The sequence below is a fragment of the Diuraphis noxia genome, unplaced genomic scaffold (genome assembly GCF_037042655.1).
Source record: "Diuraphis noxia isolate RWA-SAM2 unplaced genomic scaffold, SU_Dnox_SAM2 contig0005, whole genome shotgun sequence".
In the NCBI taxonomy this organism is placed as follows: domain Eukaryota; kingdom Metazoa; phylum Arthropoda; class Insecta; order Hemiptera; family Aphididae; genus Diuraphis; species Diuraphis noxia.
The window spans coordinates 32,942,636-32,961,065 of record NW_028301715.1 but is presented as its reverse complement, the minus strand read 5'-3'; the positions used below and the strand labels follow the sequence as shown (position 1 = coordinate 32,961,065).

Genomic DNA, 18,430 nt, shown 5'->3' with positions numbered 1-18,430 from the left:
GTTAAAAGTTTGTATACCTTTATTTGGAATCATTCGTAAAATAATCTTATCAAAAATAATTTAATTATTAATTAAAATCATGTTTGTATATCAATCAATACTAATTTCACATTTGTCTTGTCCCCGCTTCTAATTAATTATAAAGATAACATTTTAACAACATTATAAAAACAATTTATTTAATATAATATAGATAAATTCACAATATAACAATAAGTCTAATTCCAATTAATGTTATCGGTGTCAGTGCTCAATATATTTAAGATTTATGAATTGATGAGTTTACAATCAAAAGAATACATATTTATATAAATAATCAGTAATCACAATAGTAAATATATAAAATAAATTGTAATGGTAAGTATATGTATCACTGTACCAGTATAGACTACCATAAAAATATTATATAAGTTATTATAAGGTTATGGCTTGGCGTGGTGTGGTGGTTGAAATCAATCGTAAAACGCGATAAAAAAAAAAATTTATTATGCAGGTACCTTATAATTTTGTTTTGGTTGATTTGTCGTTAGTACCTAAAGGTTAGTTTGAGACGCTAAAGTTGGTTCATAAACGTCATCAATTTTTTCACGCACGCTTCCTGATATTCGTGCACCCAACGTATTGAGTTGTAAACGCATAAGTTCTTCATGTCGTCTGGTAGCAGTGCAGTTGGAGGCCAAGTGAAATTGCTGCTCAATACTGGTATTATATTGCACTGGCTTTGTTTTGCGGTCTTGACTTCCTATAAAGCAGTAAACAAATCTCTCAATCTTATATGAATATCTTGTACGGTATTATAATCACGGATGATGATGCTATACGTCTCTAGTTCTCTACAGAGTGATCCTTTACCTCGGCAATAAGACCTGAAGCATCGATATCACTGGCAGACGAATTCATCGTATGCTTGTCTAATGAACCCGGCGTCAACACAATAATAAAGTTTTTCGTCTGTTTTATGGTCTGCAATACATTATGCCGAAATTTGACGTCATTCGAACTTTTCACGACCATAAACACATTGTGACCTTCAATGTCCAAGTATACTTTAATCAAACTTTAACATATACGTCGGTGTTATTATTTTAATAATTATTATGGTATATATATTTTTATTTTTATTAGAAGCTGTCAAATATGATCTTTACCTGGCAAGCATAGAATCGGTAGATTGTCTGTAACTGATAAATGCATCGTAAGGTTTGTCTGTGTTTTCTTTGTACAACGACATTTCTAAATATATTTAATTTTTTTTTTCAATTTAATAAATAATGTCAATTTAATATATAATAATAATAATAATATAATTCTTTAAAATAAAAAATTTACCTTTGATCGAGTGTATAATACGATTTCGGTGTATACCGTTTGAAATTCCACAATCATTTTTGAGTTGGTCATCAGTTAAGAGCCTAAAATAATACCAATTTATTATTTCAAAATAGTAATTGTTGAAATTTATTTGATGAAAAATGTTAATTTATATAATGAAAATGATTTACAAAAACGTATGATTAATTTGGTATATTTTTTTAAGCTCAAAATTATAATTTTTAAATTTATTATACCTCATAGAATCTCGAATGACTCCAGCAATCAACATAGGATAAGTGTACACTGAATACTCTAAACTGATTGATTTTAGGAACGAGTTTAAATTCATTGCGTCGATACTACTATAATCTGCTGATTGTTTTAAATTATTTAGTTCCCTTATAAATCTAGAAAATATAAAAATAATTACATGCTTAAAAGAAATCAATTTACTATAGAGTATTTTATTTTCTTGATTTAATTGTTAGTTTCTTACAAATAAATTAATTTTAAAACATAGGTATAAACCATGTGAGCGTCTTCCTAAAAGTACCAAAAATAGAAGAGATATCTAATATAGGTGTTCGGTCTTAAAAAAAGTCATATTTTTTTTTTTTAATTAGACATAGATAATAGCAGTGAAACGAGAAATAATAAAACAAAAATCGAATTCACTCCTTACTTAATACTTTAGAAAAAAGTGCTTAAAAGAATAACTTTATAGGCAGTGTTAAGCTATTAACTATCAATCACTACGAGCTTTATTTCATCTCGTATTATGTACGTATTACTGTGAATAATGAGGTGATTCAATGAGCAATAATATAAAACAGTAGAACCTCGATTATACGAACTAATTGGGACAGCGACTAGTTCGGATATGCAAAAGTTAGGATATTGGAAATATAAAACAAAATTTTTTTATAATTATGTATTGAATATTAATTATTTTTATAATTAAATATTTATTATAAGAATTAATATTGTATTAGAATTACATACATTAGATTATCAGAAATACATTACATTATTTGAAATTATCAAACGAAATTTCCATTGTTGCTTTATCGATTTAATTAAAATTATTAAAAGTTGCATAAAATGTTATAAAATTAAATATAGAAAATTATTTAAAATGTAAAAATATCTATATATTAACATTGTTTTTATATTAATATTATATTTAATAATAATTATTGACAAAAATTGTATATCATTATTTTATTATTTAAAATTTATTATATAAATCTTTGTTGGTCGAAAAGGGAATCGACCTGTTTTAAATTTGGTCGAAAAGGAAAGTGTACGATTTTGGTTGAAATGAGACTCACCCCTAATAATAAGCTAAAAGCGAGAGTTATGATAAATTCGATAAACCTGTCGACCGAACTGCCGGATACGAGTTTTCACGTTCGAATACGCTAATTATAGTTCGGATAATCGAGGTTATACTGTAAATACAAGTTTTAAGAACGGTAGAGACTTGAAAGAATTCTATAAACTCTTAATCAATATACGAAAATGTCTATGAAATAATATGATGTAAAGGGAATAAATCGAAATATAATACTCTGATCAACGAGAAAATGGGGCGTGGTCCAATCAAAATCAGTCATCGGCCTGCATTTACACTCTGCAAACTTACACCAGACACAGTCGAAGCGCATGTTATGTTATACACAATACATTTGGGCAAGGTATCTTACTACAAACCTTTTTTCCACTATTCCGTTTTGTATTCCGATTTCGTTTACCAATTCGTCTTTGGTTAATCGCAACAATAGATCACCATCAACTTGATTTTTCAATAAATTGTTAGAAAACTCACTAAATCCAACTCGGTTTAACCATTTACAGACGTCCATCGCCGACCATTGGGGAACACACATGTTGAGCCTGTAAGGAACTTCTTCGGTAATCAACCAACATGAATGATTAACTAATCTGTGAGCTCTGTCGTTAGAGTAAATTATCTCCTTCTCCAGTGGCCTTATCATAACATTTTGGTTTCTTGGGCATCTATATGACGGCCTCCATAAGTTGAATTGTGCATTGAGGGATTGTTTCAGAAACGCGAAATCTTGCTGTCGCAACTCGTCGAGAAGTACGCCCAAACCATCGAATTCGTTTAAATCAATGAAAGTGATATTAGGTTGTTGGAATAAGTTTTTAAAGATTCCTGAAAAATATATACTACAATAATATTGTGTTTGTCATTGAACATTGAATTTCCGTTCAAAAAATATTAGGCTGTTTAAAATGTAATAAAACTTACTGAAATTAAACTTAAATCCATCGAGCGAGATAACTTGGGTTTTGTTTTTGTCGCCTACTACGCGCAAAACTTTTTCTTTCACGATTTTCAGTACGTGGTCTCTGGTTTCTGTTGTCAGGCATTTTTCTAGAAATCTAGCGCTCGAAAACTGCACGATTTCATATTCGGAAGTGCAATTATTGTTCATTAACAAGATCATTCCCCCACAATGTATAAACGTGTTCCACAAGGCATTTCTGAATTTGTAAGTCTGCTCTTTCCACGCATCGCAAAAGATTTCGAATAGTGTTTTAAGTACCATTGAAGATTTTTCGTCTATAATATGTTGTCTACTTATCAATTCATTTACTTTGATTATCAGGTTTACTAGAAGCAACAAGTTGTGTTGGGCATGTTCTCCTTCAAACAAATTTGCGTTCTCTAAAATCAGATCTGCGTTGTCAAACATCGTGTTCATCGGACGATAATCACTGTTGGTTACCGTGTGGTTGTTGTATGGGTTCTAAAATTTATAAACAAATAAATAGGTTGTACAATATTCCAGTTACGGTATTTTGGGCAAATTTTAATATTTTTAATTGACGCCACTTATAGGTACAATTTAAGTACGTATATAATTTGCACCAAAATATAAAAATATAACATGTATTTTACGTTACATCTAAGAATTAACTGAGGTAATTTGAGGCAGGTAATGCAGAAAACGAAATGGAATATGTAATCTGCACCACACTTTTAACTTCAATTATTGGAATTTATATCTAAATGTATATCTAAAATTAAAAATGTTTATTCGAGATTCCTTTTAAGTTTCCTAAATTTAACAAACAAAAAAACAAGAGAGTCAAATTATGCGCGTTTGAAGTTAGACATTAGATGTTTATCCGTATAGATTCACACAGCGATTTTCTTATTTTGTTGTTATTCAAAAACTATTAATCGTAAGTATTTTTATCAAATATTTATTTTATCATTTTCTATACCTCTATACCTACATGATTAAATTTTGATTTGTTTAGAGTTATTTATAGACATTTAAAATTTGAAATTTTTTACATTATAGTGACTCTCTAAACAGTTTAAACATTTAGTATACAGCAGATCATTGCCCACTTAACTGTTTTTTAATAAAGGATCTGTAGCTTAAGTATTGTACCTCAAAAATAGCTTAAAAGAACACATAAAAAATCATAAATTATTACCTATAGGTATTGCAGACCACTGGGTGGTTTGAATAATGCAAAAAAATATGTTCAAAACCGTTTATAATTTTCATGATATTTATTTTTTAATAACTGTTAAGAAAATACCCTTTATACACTTTTCCACAGTTATCAATATGTCTGTGTATTGTAGATTCAAGTGATCTTATTTTAGGAAATTAAGATGGTTGAGTATGTCATATCATAACGATTATTTTCTCAAATATTTATCCAATATATATATATATGTGTGTGTGTGTATATATGAATAAAGTATGAGTATAAGTTTAATATTTCTACTTTATTTATTGAGTATATTAGTATCCTCCCTATCTATTATTTGTATACAATTTATGAAATTATTTAACAAGACATTACTTACTAATATATTGATTATGGATGGTGATATATATTATGTAGGTACTTAGCTAAGTACTTATATATAGCAGTGTTATTAATTGGCGATGTCTTCAAGTGAAAATTAAAGTTGTACGAAACGAATAAAATATTAGAATCAAGTTAATTGTTACAAAAAAACACTCAAAAGCTGAAGAGAGACAACTAAGAATTAATATACCTACATATATATATAAATCGAATTATACTAAGTAAAAAAGAAATCAGCGACTAATGTCGCACTGGCATTACTAATAAATGATGTTTTACACTAAATAATACTGTTATAGTCCAAAGAAATACAGAATTTATAGTTTTTCTCATAGGACACTTTCAGATAAATCCCACTCTTGCATTGCATTACAGTGCTACTACTTTCCTCACTCACCTATCAGCTGACGGGCCGACATCCGACAGCTGACAGACTTATAAATCATAATGTTAAAATATTATACTATAATTTCAACACTCTCAGGTCATTTACCACCACCGATTTAAGGCTTTCCTTACAATAACCACAGAATAACTTACCACAGTTGTAAATATATCTATAACTAAAATTCTACTAATTATTGTACTTAAAATTTAAATGTATATTGCAGATTAGATGGATATAATATATTGACTATAAACGTAGGTCTCAAATTTCAATGTGAATTGTATTTTTTGAGGTGCTCTAGAAAAATGTGCTTTAAGTACTTAATTACATCTAATAGATACTGCAAATGTAGAGCTTTTTTGTTGGATTTTTGTAATATTTTTTTAGGATTTTCCGGTACCTAAATGCATTAATTTTTAGTGACGCATGTATTGATAAATTGTAGAATTGTAGAATTATCTAGTTAGTGTATTTCAGAAAACTTACAAGATTATATTAAGAAGTTTTGTTTTCAAGATAGGTAGGTAAGTATTTCATTCAATAGTTTTAAGTATTTTTCATTAGCACCAAATATTAACCATTCTACAATATATTTATGTGATAACGTGTTTATCTCTATAGTGATATTCATACGTGGTATATTACCCACGACTCAAACAAATACCTAACAACTACTTTAATTTTAATTTTTTAAACTCCGTGCTAATTTTATTAAATAACCATGGATTGATTAAATTGGACATTTTATCATTGAAATATTAGTAAGGAAATAGATAAAAATGCTTAGTTATCCTGTCCATATGGTCGTATTAACTAAAAATCATCAAAAACATTTATCGAATATTTCTTGAAAATTAAAAAATAGGTTTTTACAATAATTGGTGAATTTAGCATATAATTATCACGTATTCACGTAAAAAGTTTTATTCACATTTTCATTAGGAAGTTGAAAAAAATGTTTGATAGGTACTTGAGAAAAAGCATTGTATGTGCTGGTGAAGTCGTGCAAAAATTAAATATAACGTTTATTTAATTATAAAAAGAATATAGTAGCAGTGGTGTATCTAGATTTTTTTGGAGGGTGGAGGCAGGGACAATGTGTGTATTTAAAAAAAACACTATTAGTATTATAATTCTGTTAAATGTATATTTAAATTTTTTCCGGGGAGGGAGATATCGTAGGAGCCCTCATAAAGTTATCAATAGTGTATTATGTTAATATGTGTAGAAAATGGTAAGTAGCTTACATTAGTTAGTAATTGACAATTGTTTCAACTAATTAAATTTAAGTTACCTATTTTAGCATTAAAATTGATTAAATTAGAATATAAATCAGTTTCTTTTATGTCCCAAATGTCCAACTTAGATAGAAGTTAGAATTTAGTTTTGTTTATGGCATGAGCTTAGTTTTTGGTTTTCGGCACGGTTTTAGGAGATAAGGTCGATCAACTACACCTTATCAGCATTCCGCTTAGTGAGGTAAATTGATTCCAAATTGTGTCACTATAAAATTTAGCTCTGGCCTACAGTTGTTTTTTTTAGGTTATGGTATTATATAGTATTATACTGTTATATTAGTTTAAAATAACCATGAACCAAATTATTCCGAGCGCCATAAAAATATTACAATAATATACTTATATATATATTATGATATATAGCTTAGGTATTAGGAACCGAAATCGCATTTTTGATAATAATAATTTGTGTGTTCACATTTAGCCTTACAAAGTTAGAGCCTTAGAGTCATTGCTAAATATTTCATCTACTTATATCTATGGAAGTACATATTATGTCATAATTAGGGTTAAGATGTTTATGACTTTTGCATATTTTTTCTTTTAGTCGTGTACATTGCAGACCAAGTTATAAATTCGTTTTGTGCGACATTGAATCAGATAAATTCAATTTTATTTTGCATATTTAGGGATTTTTATGAATAAAAGCATATTTTGAAAAAAAATTGTAAATAAATGCATATTTTGCTACAAAAATAGTAAATAAATACATATTTTGCCAAAAATACCTTAAATACAATATAAACCTCAATAAAAACCTATAGATAGGCGCAGTCGGTTTCATATTTAACGAAAATGAGAAAATATGAAACCCGTAGAATATAATTAATTTATCTTTATTACTTACTTAATTAAATATTAATTTACTGTAAGCACCTATGTTTTTAATTTCAAAATATCATATTTTTATATATCTGTATTTAAGTTTAAAGTTATAAAAAGAGTTGAAAATTAATTTAAAATACATTTCGGATTAGAAATAAAATTTTAAAATGACATGTTTAAATTTTTTAAGGGCATATTTTGATATTTATTGTGCATATTTTAGTTTTTTTAAGGTCATAAACTTCCTAACCCTAGTCATAATATATGATACATGATCTTCACAATTTACATAATTCCAGTAATTATTCAAACTCAATGGTTCTTATATTTTTTTTTCATAAATATGTAAAATGTGATATGAAAAAATATATTTTTTATTTTCCCAAAGAATGCACACCAACAAGTTTTGAATTTTTTTTAAAAAAGTTAATTTTTTTATATATATCATATACTTTTTGGAAACTTAAGATAAATTACAATAATAATCATTTATAATTTTAATCATAACTAAAATATAGAGAATTTTGTTTGCATATAACATAAATAATGCATTAATGCAAGTACAAAATAAAAGAATGGTAGTTGCTGCATAGTCAAGGAGCCACAGTGAATATCTCTTTTTCCTATTTGCCTACCCACGCCTGCACGCCAAATATACTTACTAAACTATAACATTTCCTGATTTATCAACAATACCCTTTGATTTAAATATTAGGTCATCCTGAATATGTTTTTCATCATAAACAACCTTGTTAGCGATAAAATGATTTACCCCGAATAATTGTAGCCATTTCTCACTCAAACTTTTATCTTTAGTGTCGTATACGCCGATCACCGACGTACACAAATAAACGAACAAATTAATTATAAGCACTAATTTTATTAAACACTTTGACGTCTAGTGGCGATTGAGTCGCAAGATCACCACCTAGCTCTGACACACGTACGTCTCTGACACTGGTGGTCAGTGATGGTAATCGAGTCACACTACGACTACCGACAACTGACCCTTTTTCTATGTCTACATAATTCTTAAGTATTAATCTTAAAATCGAAAACACTAGAATCGAATAGGTATAATCGATATTTAACTTAACCTAATTACATTTGACTATGATTAAATTATACATAATCGTTATTATATTGCCTAATTGTTTTATTAACCTAGTTGCATTTATGTTTGATGTTATTAATAAAGAATTTTGACTGTTATGTTTATCTAACTATTACCTGTAGTTGTTTTCTTAACCTAGTTTTTACTTACTAACATTTATTATTTCTACATCCTTTTAACTTATATCTACAGGGTGATTATTTTAAGTGGGTACACTAATTATCTCGAAAAGTATTTACTTTTTTCAAAATATTTTTTTACATGGTTTCAAGTTGTTAAAAAACCAACGTTTTTATTAAAAAAATGTTATTTTTAAATATTTTTTATCCTTATCATTTTTTTAATTTTTTTACTTTTTTGAATGACAAAATAGAGTTTTAATTTCATATTTCAAAGCAGAATATTTTTCTAAGTATTTTGATTCATAAAAATCGAATTTAGGGCTAGTAGTTATTGAGTTATAAGTATTTTAAATTTAGATTGGCAGAATGGAGTTATACTGGGTTACCCCGCAAAATGTTTGTCCACTACTCTGCTTGTCTAAGCTTTAAATACTTTTAATACTTTAAATACTTTACTCATAAACTACTCATCCTAAATTCGATTTTTATGAATCAAAATACTTAGAAAAATATTTTGCTTTGGAGTATGAAATTAAAACTCTAGGTTGTGATTCAAAAAAGTAAAAAACTTAAAAAATGATAAGGATAAAAAATATTTAAAAATATAATTTTTTAATAAAAACGTTGGTTTTTTAACAACTTGAAACCATGTAAAAAAATATTTTGAAAAAAGTAAATACTTTTCGAGATAATTAGTGTACCCACTTAAAAGAATCATCACCCTGTATATTAAACGCTTAATACAACATTAGGAATATTAAAAACTGAGAGCATCTCATCCGAGTTTTTACAACAAAATTAATCAATTGTATTCGATATTTTCATAATACAACTAACTACTTTAACAAAAATAAGAAATACAACAAACATCGGATATCAATAGAATAGGTATATAGTATAGAAGGCATTTGATAATAACTGGAATTTCTTATTTTTGTACCTCTTCCCTAATACCAAATGAATTCATATTTATCCCAGAAAGTACACTTAAATACAAAATTTGAGCATTTTTCCTTCCTCAAAAAGTGATGATATCATAAAATCACTACATTTTTGAGAATTCAAAAAATAATAAGTTTACTACTAATGAATTATTATAACAATTTTGTATAAATGAATGCATGTAGATTGTAGGTATTAATATAAATTATATTAGTATTTTTTTAGTAAAAGTTTTGGTTGAGTATCAAAAGTAATGAGTCACACACTCGTAGAAGTCATTTGAGTCACTGTTATTGGAGTACTGTTATGTCACTGTCACCTAACCATGACCACCAGCTTATTCTCGAAGGTTTCCTAATATCCGTGCACTCAACTTAAGTATTCATCTACTAGAACTACTAGCATTATTACAGATGAAGAACAAGAGAATTTGTCCAATACTGCAGGTATTAAATTGCTATGGCCTTGTTCCGTGTTCGTGATTTCCTATTTCTCCAGTTAAAAAATGTTGTAACATAATATTATTATAATTACAATAAATCACATTATAACGTTACTACGTCATGTCTAATGTGGTGGGAGAGTGATTGGGTAATCGTTTACCTCACAGATAAGATCTTAAGTTTTTGATATCACCTGAATAGGTTGAATAATCCAACAAATGCTTGTTTTTTGAGCTTGGCATCAACTCAATAATTTGAAACAGCGAGTTTGTTATACCAATAAACATTTGAATAAGTTTTCAAGCACTCCTGAAAAATAATCATGACTGATAAAATAGTTCCATTATTATATATTTTAGTAACAAAACCATGACATATTTTAGTAGTTGGGATAGTAAGGTTAGTTTTTGATTGAGTTGATTAATGATAATAACATGTATAAAATTATAAAAAATATTTTTCTGATTGACGCCAAATTATTTCAAGAAATGCAGTTTGAATTGTCCCGTTTTTTCTCGTCCAACATTGAAAACTGAACCCAATAATTCCATTTTGATTTAGACCATAGTTATCACGTCATGCAGTAATGATTTTTTATATTTTAAGATTCATTCTATAAGTTCTTACTTTTAAATTAATTAGCTGATAATATTTGAACAAGATTGTTAAATTATATATTATATGTTTTTGCGGTAGAATAATAAACTTTTTTAATTCAATGAATCTAAATAATCTAATTAATATAAAAACGCACTTAAAATATCAAATTTTACAACGATACTACTTGCTTAAGTAAAAGGAAGTTATAAGGTAGTTGAATGTACTTCATTTGTGTTATTGAAGTATTTTATTCACGGAATCCTCATAGAGTAAGCATTTTTTACATTACAAAAGACGTATAGAAGTCATATTATTAGGTATAGTCCGGATGAAAATTTGAAATGCGTCTGCGGCTAAAACGAACCTATCAAAACTCACGGTCACGGTGTCACCGCTTTCAATTTCAATTACTTATTCTAGAAAATTATAAGCAAGTTAATAAAATCATACTTACTATAAAAAACGTTATCGGTCCACTGTTATTGTCGATAATAGAGTAGATAATTTTGTTATTGCGGTTTGAGTAATTTATTAGATCAGCTTGACGATATATAGTTCTGCGTGAGTTGCGTTTCGCCTTGCTTACGACTAAGAAGACCGGTGAATTCCAATGACTTTATACCTGTTGTATAAGTAGTGTATGAAATATTATGGAGTACCTATACGGTATATTTCACTATATTATGGTGAAACATTTTACAATGGATTTTTTTTAATAAAAATGTTAATGATAGTTATGATTATCAATAATTAATTATTGTAGTCCACATTTTTTTGGTAAATTAATTTGTATTAATTATTAATGATATGAGTTCCGTAGTTAGCATATAATTATACTGGGTCTTGTTTTCAAATATTTATAGCAAAATTCGGTATTTGGCTTATTGTCAATTCAATGATTGTATACTATTATTGTGACTAAATATAAGTATTATATTACACTGTTATTGACGATCAATACTAAAAATATTCACGATTTTTTATATTATACAGTATAATATTGTACCATTTAAACATTTTTTGTGATTAATATAATAATGTTGAATACCACTTTAAATGTATGATAATAATAGGCGTAAAAACAAAACCTATTTTAAAAAAAAAATTAACTAAAATACTGAAACATTTCACAATTTTAAATTTTATAAAATTTATAAACATTTGTTTTATGTGAGTTACAGCCTAAGTAACTATATCACTGATTTATTTGTACGCATTTTCATATTTTATTTTTAATGGTGGTGGGTAAAATAAAATAGTTCATACCAAAAGCTGTTTCATATAAGCTTAACAATTCTGTATACAGTATTTTATTTTCATATTTTGAAATTTTTGCATTTCTTGTACCAATTTAGGATTTCATAATTTTTTAAAACGTTTTCTACTGACTGAATTGAGAATTACTAAATATTTATTTAAATGTATATAGGTACCTATGAACATTTCAATTTTTCAGTCTGTATTTCAGATATTCAGATAAACAAAGATTCAAATACAGAATAATACACTTTTTTTTAATCAAAAATTTTTAAAAAAAAATGTAGTATTATAAAAAATAATATAATTATTTAAAAAATAATAATATAATTTATCATGGGTTCTTTAGAGTATATTTTGTTAATTTTTTGGGGTTAGCTACTTACATATATTTTGATATTATTATACTGAATATAATAAATTACCTGGCTCGGTTACTAGTTATTAATTACTACGTTTAAGGGACATGAAAACGCCGGTTTTATCTAGAAACTTTTATTGCGAAATTACGGTATAAACAAGGTTAATCTATAAAATTACCTGATATTTCAGTCTATTCCTTTTTATTTCTTTTAGTCAAACCAATAATCTAGAATAAAAAAAGTAAAATATAACGATAAATCATCGGAAATAAATTTAACTTTTTTTTTTTACATTATAAAAGTAAGCATTAGGTAAACAATAAATAAACACTCACATTTTTGGGAGACAACTCAGTCACCTCTTCTTTATGTCACGTGAGTATCGTTAATAATTTGATATGAAGTGGTAATTGTTATGTGGTCGCAATTCGTTTGCCCCTCTTATACACCCGGTACGCAACTAATATTTGATTTAGGAATTGGCTGAAATTCCAACAATAGTTCGGTAATTGTGCAAAACGAATGCTGTCGGGATCAAAACAAATGAAAAAAATCCTAGATATGGTCTGTGAGTAAATAGTCTGTGTTTATAATTTTATCATAATTATATTTTTTTCGAATTGTGGTAAGAAAAAAAAAATGAATAATTGAATAATAATAACTAAAATAAAAATATAATAATAAGTGCCTAGTAAAAAATATTGCATTACATAATTTTTGTTATTTAATAATTAGCTTATTAGGTATTTGTATCTTTTTAAACAAATATGTAAATATTTTTATAAAATTATTATGATATAATAATGTTATTATAGTTCTCTTGTACTTGAAGTCATTTATCGAACGATTCAACAATTTTTGACAGTCAGAAAAAAAATTAATTAAATGAGTAAATTACTAATCGGCTATATTTTAAAAATGTGTACAATAATTTATCGTTTTTAAAAACACTTGCAGGTCTTCGCCGATTTCTTTAATTCCATTTCTACTCTCTTTAAACACCATTCTTTAATTATAATAATTTCAATTACATTACAATGCCTATACATTTTCATAAATAGTTCATAATCATAACGTAACCAACAACTGGGAATAATATTGTAAGGATAATTTTTTTATAAAATTTTTAAATTAAAGTTTGTAAAAATTTATATATTTGAATGAAGAATAACGATTTTAATTATTTTGTTGTGTAACCTAACGATATTATTCTTGGTAACCTGAAACTTTCAATGTACATTATTTTATTTTATTTACATATTAACATTTTAAAATGTAACGTTATCGGAAAAAAATTCAATATTAGGTTACTTATTATAAAATAATATCAATATTAATATATCATAAAATATAATTATGTAGTAATATATGCAATGTACCGTCTTTACTTAGAACAATTTTTTGTATATGCAATGATTTATCAATGAATTCAAATTTAACTCAATATACATTACAGTGATCTATATTCAATGGTGAGGGGTACACTCGAGACCTATCATACAGCAGAGCTGTTACCTATTTTTATTAGTGAAACTAAGGAATTCCAGGAGGTAACACCTGTTTTTAGTCAACCGACATTGTCTAAATTAAAAATGGATGAGTTCATTTTCGATCAAAACCGGGCGTTACGCGTTTGGGCGAATTTTTAAAAATTGCAATGTGTTTGGGCAATTTTCCCTCTTATTTTGACAGTCTTGGGACTGTACGTGAATTCCACGGGTATGATTAAAAATGGATTGTTTATTTATGTGTGTGCGCGTGTAATTAAAAATTGAAATGATTTAGAGTATTCAAAAATGAAGTTAAAATATAATTAAAATTGAAAAAATATATTTGTTTTTTGTTTTATCTTATAATCATTACAATTTTATCTTTTATATTGTGTCGCACCGTCCGCACTGCACGTCAATCACTTGTTTAATAATATTGAATCCTCAGTACTACGTCGAACCACGACCTTCGATAACTAATTATGTCCAATCTAAGAATAAATGATAAATAAAATACGAAAAATTATATCACAACATTCAGAAATAAAAAAAATATATTGTCTCGCCCAAACACATTATAAGAAACTCGGTTAACTCGCCCAAACATATTACTTTTATTATACGGGTAAAAAGGCAATTCGTTCAAACGCAAACCGCCCATCAAAATCGTGCCTTTTCCTTTTTGGTCGATTCACTTTTCAACCAAATTCGAAGTAGGTAGATTCCCTTTCCGATCAAAACAAACATTTATATAATACATAAAAAATTATAAAATAATGATTTACAATTTTTGTTCAATAGTTATTAAGTATAATATTAATATAAAATAGGTATTTTTGAAAATTAAATGGTACTTCAAGTTTTACATATTGTGTTTTAAGTTATACAAATCTTTTATATAAGTTATAATTATTAAAACCTATTATATCACATTATATTTATTATTAGTATTTATATTATTTTTAATATAATTTATAAATTAATTTTAACCATATGAGTAGGTTTGTGACATGAAAACAATGTTAATATATATAGGTATTTTTACATTTTAAATAATTTTCTATAAGTATAATATAAAGTATATAATATTAAAAACATTTTTGTTTTAGTCGAAAAGTGAATCTGCCGAAAAGAGAAAGGTAAGTTTTTGGTCGAAAATGGCTATGCCATTTAAAATTATCCAATACAAAAGTAAAATATTTCTTTTTTTCTATTTCACTATTTTTTTTTTTTGAAAATTACATTTTTTAAATTTCAGTGAATATGACTACGTCTTTTCATAAATCAATACATTTTTGACTGCAAATTGGAGTTTCGCTAAACGAATAAGAAAAATGATACAAATGCAATTTTAAAACTACAATTTAATATCCAATTTTATTATGACACAATTCGCGTTTATCAGAACTGAAACCTAGACGGCAGACGTAGACACAACATTTAAAAAAAATACGATTATGTTTTTTCTTTTATTAAATGACGCATATAATTATGATAACGTTGCGACACATTGTTATGTCTGATAAACTAATTACATAGTCATGTAATTAGACACTATAAAATTTATATTTATTTTTACCTTTTTTAACTAAAATACTGGTAACAATAACTAACAATAATATAGGTATGAAATAATATTAAAATAATTGTACTTAACATATGATATATATTATATATTATGCTGTTTTCGATAAAAAAAATAGTTGAACATACCGTATTTTGCCAACACTCCTAATTAAAATAGAATTTACTAATATTACTAAATAGAAATAAATTATAAAATATCTTAAAAAACAGAGACTTACACAACTCTGCGTCATGAAACTTTTTTAACATGCTATAATATTTTATTAAATTCAAACTATTCAACGACCCCTACTACATTACATCGAACTACATTTGAAATCTATAATGCAGAGCGACTTCTTTCAAATTGTTTGGTTGTTTTTCCTTAACCAATTAAGCCAATTTTTAAACAAAATACCAATGACATCAAATTGGTTACCAGTTTGAAACCATCGTTAATATTTTTGGAATCTACTCTAAAGCGTGATAAACGAGAATCCATATAATGAATATGAATGTAAACGGAATATTTTTAATATTGCTTGAAATAGTTATGACAATAACCATATTTAAGAATTCTAAAATATTAAAGCAAAATTATGATAAAAATAAATCAGTAATGTCACGCTCGAAACTATTAACTGTGTTGGAGTATTGAAATAGTATGTGTTACAATCATTTCGCTTGATAAATTAAACTGAAGAACATTGCGGAAATATTATTCTATACCCAAAACTATGTGCATGTGTTGTTATGTCTTATTAGCATAACGATAAATATACATAATTAATTATTATTATAGATTATACTGCATAGACACTCAGTACACTACCTATGTGCGTAACTATGTAAATATGTAGAACAATTTTGTCGTTGGTTTTATTATGTTTGCGCGTTTTCAATAATTACTGTTTTTACTTTTTAAATTTCTATCATCAATTAAAAATATAATACAACAGTATGTGAGCAAAACATTTTGATACAAAATAATTTTGGCCTCTGTATTTAAATATATTATTTTAATCATAGATAGTCCAAAAGTAGTGCAAAACATTTTGACAGTAGTACAGCAGTACAATCTATATAGTAGGTACATAATTATTAGAATACATAATATACAATTTTATTGTGTAAATAATATTTGAATATTTGATATTTCCTATTACATATAAATATATTTTATTTTATTTTTAAATTACAAAATACCTATCTAGGTATATTTTAAATCCATGGGATTTTATATTGGGGAAAAATAAAATTAATGTGACTAAATTCATAAGTAATATGAATTGACTAAATTAAACTGGTACGTTATGTTTTAAACTTACTCGCAAAATTATTTGAATGCAGTGAAGTATGTGAATGGATGTGATCCAACTGGACAGCTTAGACATACTTTTGGCGGAATGCGTCATATTCGAGGTACTAATTAATACTACGATATTTTGCAACACAGTAATTGTGTTGTATAATTATTGTTACTCACACTTGAGTGTTTAGTGTTTACGTTAGCGTTCAACTCAGATGACAGAATAAAATAATACACACTACTGGCCACATATCGAGGTGGCCATGGTCAAGTGTGCCATACCCTGGATCTGATCGATCCTTTCATCGCCACGCACATTCAAGTAGATCTCGTTGGAATCGACGTCCTGTTCAGTCAATTCCTAGGTCAAGGCTGGTTAGGCTTACATATAGTGGTTCGTATTTGGGCTTTAAAGTATAGAAGTACAATACTTTTTGTCTTAAGGTATTAGTTGGTATCTGGAAGAGAGCAGTTATGGCGATATATAATATGTGATAAACATACGATTTAGGTACTTATAATTAAAGATTGTAAATTACGAACTTCTATCACCCGTCACTCGTTAGGTCGTATCCAGTATAAATTAAAACCAATTAAAATAGAACTTTTTATAATAATAAATAGGTACACTGATAAAGTATTATAACCAACAGAAATTTTCAATTGTACGTAAGAATAGAAATTGTCTACTAATTCGACATATTACTCACAAGTAATTCATACTGCAACCAATAAATCAAAATAATATACATACATATTGCACAGTTACTTTTTATAGATATTTTAGCTATAACCACACACTTTTGATACAATACAGGATATAACCCCACACTTCTTAAGATTTATGTATGTGAACTTGAGACAAAGAATAAATTTGTGAAGGACATTTGATTTCAATAATGTACTAAAAACAAATAATTGTTATAGAAAGCACCTGAAATGTTTCAGTTGGAAGACAATCAAAATGTTTTTATAGTCGTGCCGGGTTTGAGATGGTGTAGGCATCTGCACTTGCACGACGCCGGCATTAAAACATGCAAGTGATTACAAAAAACTATACAGATACAACATACAAATGAATGAAATGGGTGACTAAGGTCGAAGACGAAGGAAGTAAAGGAAGGTAGTTCATACATGGGAAACAGCATGATGCGAGAGAGTAAGTTATACTTCTGTCTTCTTTGCGTAGGGAATCTAAAACAAAAATTTTGATACGTTTAGACAGTGTCAAGTATCCGTGCAACTCAATTGATCGTACAATTCGTTATAAGTACGTATGATTTAATTATTATAATCAACAAGACATTATAAATTTTCAGTAAGAACAGTAATTTTCTAATGGCTCGTTATACTGCTCATATAAGTAGTAATTTATACTGTAACTAATAAATCTAATATATATGTATATCAATTTTCAATTTTCAATTTTTTTTTAGCTTTTTTTTATATAAATGTCAATAAATTGTATTTGTTGAGTTAAAATACAAATTAAAATTAAATTCTTTTAGCAAAAATTAATTCAATCTGTACTTATAA

At 26.9% G+C, this 18,430-nt stretch overlaps 1 protein-coding gene and 1 long non-coding RNA gene across 6 annotated transcripts; one reads left to right on the top strand and one right to left on the bottom strand.

Moving 5' to 3' along the window:
• Positions 1-96: 96 nt before the first annotated feature.
• On the bottom strand, positions 97-17,007 carry LOC107172383 (NAD(+) hydrolase sarm1-like). 5 transcript variants are annotated; one of them, XM_089229445.1, is made up of 13 exons: positions 16,914-17,007; positions 12,865-13,012; positions 12,708-12,756; positions 11,365-11,532; positions 10,504-10,619; positions 3,939-4,091; positions 3,590-3,839; positions 3,028-3,493; positions 1,569-1,721; positions 1,330-1,412; positions 1,149-1,233; positions 853-1,057; positions 97-742 (listed from the first exon to the last, which is right to left on the bottom strand). In XM_089229445.1, exons 6-13 carry the CDS (start codon positions 4,044-4,046, stop codon positions 554-556), a joined length of 1,539 nt encoding a protein of 512 aa, XP_089085571.1. In that variant the 5' UTR covers positions 4,047-4,091; positions 10,504-10,619; positions 11,365-11,532; positions 12,708-12,756; positions 12,865-13,012; positions 16,914-17,007; the 3' UTR covers positions 97-553. The 5 variants fall into 5 exon arrangements, with proteins under 5 accessions (XP_089085571.1, XP_089085567.1, XP_089085568.1 ...); XM_089229441.1 differs by having other exon boundaries at positions 3,590-4,091; XM_089229442.1 differs by having other exon boundaries at positions 3,590-4,091; positions 12,865-13,054; positions 16,914-16,991.
• Positions 13,045-15,517, top strand: LOC149055212 (uncharacterized). The gene is made up of 3 exons (XR_016192098.1): positions 13,045-13,097; positions 15,129-15,158; positions 15,278-15,517. It is a non-coding gene; the product is annotated as an uncharacterized LOC149055212 (long non-coding RNA).
• Positions 17,008-18,430: the final 1,423 nt, after the last annotated feature.

Excerpts from the sequence above, each read along its gene's own strand:
- LOC107172383 (XM_089229441.1), bottom strand. The coding sequence starts at position 4,046 with ATGAACACGATGTTTGACAACGCAGATCTGATTTTAGAGAACGCAAAT. Across the intron at positions 1,234-1,329 it reads TATTATACACTCGATCAAAG|AAATGTCGTTGTACAAAGAA; the intron begins GTAAATTTTTTA and ends AAATATATTTAG. Across the intron at positions 1,058-1,148 it reads ACCGATTCTATGCTTGCCAG|TTTGATTAAAGTATACTTGG; the intron begins GTAAAGATCATA and ends TATATGTTAAAG.